At 44.6% G+C, this 4,175-nt stretch overlaps 1 protein-coding gene across 1 annotated transcript in view; it reads right to left on the bottom strand.

The window, feature by feature from the left end:
• Positions 1–4,175, bottom strand: part of T265_11499 (hypothetical protein) — a gene marked incomplete at both ends in the record, with an annotated part of 23,662 nt that overhangs the window by 3,371 nt on the left and 16,116 nt on the right. The window contains one exon of the mRNA XM_009178169.1: positions 3,198–3,380. Coding sequence (XP_009176433.1) covers positions 3,198–3,380 — 183 coding nt within the window. The remainder of the gene's footprint in view (positions 1–3,197; positions 3,381–4,175) is intronic.

Raw genomic sequence — 4,175 nt, 5'->3', positions numbered from 1 at the left:
CCGGGCGCGTCCGGCTCGGGGGGGGGGGGGGGGGGGGGTTGAAATTGGAGCTTCGCCATCTCACCTAAACAAACAACCATCGGTCTGCTAACCAGATACCCGTTCTCAGCCTTCATTTATGCTGTGAGAAGGCACTTAATGGGACATTAACATGGACTTCATTAGTAGCGGATCTTACAAGAGCGATCCGAGTCCGTCATGGACCACACTGAGGCCTTCCGATAGCTAGCAACCATTTTGTAAAACGCTGGCTTATTTTCCCAACTCTGGAGAGATTAGGCTGAATTGTAAAACTGCACCGACTCCCGGTCCCTTCAGTTGAAAGTCCCTAAGTGTATTGATCTCCCATTCAACAGACCAACTATAAAACGCCACCATCTCTCGGTAGTGACCTCCGTGCCTTCCTTGCTAATGGTGGTCGGATGAATCTCCCGAGACATAAGAAAACCAGTAACCCGTAATGGTTGCGCATTACCTCCTCCCATGTTTTAGGCCAAGTCACGGGTTGCACACACTATTCTATTGTACCACTTGAAATATGACTATATACGTCCAAACGATTGAAAACACAAGAGTCTAATGCATAAGACCTTAGGTTTCTTGGTAAGTGACGAGCCAGTTCACTCAATTCGAACTGGAAGCCCGTATGTATTAGATCCTCCGTTTAGATCCTAAGGCATTCATGAAGTGACAAGAAATGAGTTTTCCAAAGTGATTGGCACCTACTCTGGCATCGGTACACATACATCCCGACCAAAAAACTGCAACCACTATAACCGTCAAAATTAACCTGGCTAGTGTGCTACATTGGAATAAGCTCATTTTACCATATTTTAATTCTTCCTTTCATAATACAGATTCGTTTAGTTGAATAACCATGGCCACACGGTAGTGCAACATGCGTGATCAACAGAACTATTACTGATGAGGAGGAAGCCAGTCAGATCAGTTTCACGTATCACGTTCTTTTCATGAAATGCTGCAGCGTTGAACGGAAGAGTACACAGAAAGACCACCACTTTCACTCGATTACTCGTGCTGCGACCTTTTGTTTGATCCTGTGGTGCGCTTATCGGTCAAAGCGTTCGTTTGGACTTCGGTCTAATAACACGTCACAAATGCGGCCGAATCTCCATAAGTGATCCAAACATTCGTGTAGCTAATTCGGGTACGCATTTGCTATGCGTGGTTTTTTTTAGGAAAATTTCGTCGTATGCTGTTTCCTGTGAAACATTAGGCATCTTCCGTGATAACTTATTTCACGCTGCTACCAAGTTGCGATAAATCTCAAACCGGTTAAGTTGGCGTCTGTTGGGTATACTACCATCTGGAAGCCGTAGAAACGCATGACCTAAGAATTCCCAATCACCAATGCAACCAGTGTTGTAGCGATGGACTCGAATTACGCATGTGATTATAACGCTTATGAACCGCAAATAAATTCACACAGACAGACTGTTCTCTTCACACGTATGAGTTGCAAAAAGTTGACTTAAGAGCTAGTCACCACCTAAGGGCAAGAATTGCTGGTCTAGAAAACCTTGTGAAAACTCACTAACGGTCAGTGAGTGCGGCCTTTTCCCTTCGCGTGAAAACAAAAGAAAATTGCGAAATACTAGTTGGTTAGTAACATTACAGAATGTAGGAATGCACGGGTACCCAGAAGGTAAGCAAACTTAGCGAAATCTAAGATATGAGAATGGTCGAGGGCATTATTTCCCCGTCTTTCGCATCAGTTCTTTGGTGTACTCTGGAGTAAAGCCAAATTAATCCTTAGCAGTGTACCGGTTAATACCGATGCTCTACGGAACAGCAACATCTTCGCCATCTTGCCATGAAACACAGCTATACCAGAAAGTGAGGTGGCTAATATGCTGAAATCGAGTGACAGTGATGGAAGATGACATTATGGCATATGTGCGGTAAAGTAGGCTGATGGCATCCAACGGGTGCCCATAAGCAATCTTACATCCTAGGGTTTAAGTCGGAATCAGCTACTCAGACGTAGCAACACATGCGGCTCCACATTGATCGTTGGACTTGAGTTCCACTGTTAACAGACAAATCCGCCTAGGAGTCTAGTCAACCTTCACTATCAAAACGTCGAGTAGCACCGCATATCTGACCCTCAAACTGCAAGGTGAAACAGTCCTGACAAATGGATTTAGAGTGAAAGATGTCATTTACCTGATACAAATAACATCATCAGTAGACAGCAGAGCCGGAAAGTGAGGTGCAACAAAGGCAAGAGGGATGGGAAAACCTGGGGAAACGTGAAACAATACTTGTAGGTGTCCCGAAAGTCTACTTACATAAAGCATTAGCTGCTCCTCTCTTCACCAGGGAGCTTTTTATCAGCGACAACAAGGCTAATCTGTTATAACCCAGAAGGTAAACAAGCTTAGCGAAATCTAAGATATCAAAATTGTCGAGGGCGTTAATCCCCCGTCTTTCACATCAGTTCTTTGGTGCACTCTGGAGTAAAGCCAAATTAATCCGTAGCAGTGTACCGGTTAATACCGATGCTCTACGGAACAGCAACATCTTCGCCATCTTGCCATGAAACACAGCTATACCAGAAAGTGAGGTTGCCAATATGCTGAAATCGAGTGACAGTGGTGAAAGATAACATTATGGCATATGTGCGGTAAAGTGGGCTGATGGCATCCAACGGGTGCCCATAAGCAATCTTACATCCTAGGGTTTAAGTCGGAATCAGCTACTCAGACGTAGCAACACATGCGGCTCCACATTGATCGTTGGACTTGAGTTCCACTGTTAACAGACAAATCCGCCTAGGAGTCTAGTCAACCTTCACTATCAAAACGTCGAGTAGCACCGCATATCTGACCCTCAAACTGCAAGGTGAAACAGTCCTGACAAATGGATTTAGAGTGAAAGATGTCATTTACCTGATACAAATAACATCATCAGTAGACAGCAGAGCCGGGAAGTGAGGTGCAACAAAGGCAAAAGGGATGGGAAAACCTGGGAAAACGTGAAACAATACTTGTAGGTGTCCCGAAAGTCTACTTACATAAAGCATTAGCTGCTCCTGTCTTCACCAGGGAGCTTTTTATCGGCGACAACAAGGCTAATCTGTTAGTTTCAGTGCATGGTTACCTCCATTTATTTTTTGCCTATCATCGGACGACAAACGACTGACACCACCGTGCCTTAAAACGCTGCCAACTCACCCGAAAATCGTCACCAGCGCCAGTTGTGACCTTATCGGTTCCGAAAGCGATCTCTTCACCCACACGACCGCCCATTAGGACATCGAGCTGAGCCAAAAGTTGGGATCTAGTCCAAAAGCTCAGATCTTTGTCTTGAAGGAAGCTGGTGTGGCCACCAGCCTCGCCTCGGGGAATTATGGTCACCTAAACATAGGGGTGATAAAGATAAAGTAACACGATTGAGAAAGAGCCAGACATTGCACCGTTTGCACACGATGTGTCGTACACCAAATATATCCAGTCCCGAAAATCTGCACAAAACTGTTCATTTCACGGGGACCGAGTGGTCACGAGCGTAGAGTCAAAATCGCAAATCAGTCATCCTATGCTATAAACCTGAGAAGCATTGCAAGAAAGCAACAACAGTGGAGGCTGATTGACTAGATGTTTAACTGTTGGATATGTCCAGTCATCCTGAACAGTCATGGAGATATAAAATCCCATGGAGATGTGAAGCGGATGGAAAGGAATTGCCGACACAGAACGATGCGTCATCGGTGAGCATCAGCCTTGCAGTTCGTTTGGGCTCATCAATACCAATTGGGTGATACTCAAAGCTTAGATCTGTTGTATTCAGCGCAAGAGGGGAGAACAACCGAATCCTCGATATTAATGAAAATCGTTGAATTCAATGACAATTGAATTGGATGAGTGACAAACCTAAGTTGGTCAGTCCTCACAACCAACCTCATAAACCAACAGCAACTTTGTCCTCGAATAAAAACGTCCGAGAAATAGCCGCCGGGCCAACTGTTACAACTCAAAGCAAATAGCCTAAAGTTCTCTTCAAATAATACGAAAAACACAGGTAGTTCATTAAAACCAGTCATCATCATCATCAACGACAGTATGACATCAGTACTCAACACCGATGCTTCACTGCCGTACAACCATGACTTATTTGAAAGCCTTATTGTAAAGAAAAGAATAAAGGTGGAT

This window comes from Opisthorchis viverrini (genome assembly GCF_000715545.1).
Source record: "Opisthorchis viverrini unplaced genomic scaffold opera_v5_507, whole genome shotgun sequence".
In the NCBI taxonomy this organism is placed as follows: domain Eukaryota; kingdom Metazoa; phylum Platyhelminthes; class Trematoda; order Opisthorchiida; family Opisthorchiidae; genus Opisthorchis; species Opisthorchis viverrini.
The sequence above is the reverse complement of the archived record's forward strand: the minus strand, read 5'-3'. Positions and strand labels throughout refer to the sequence as shown.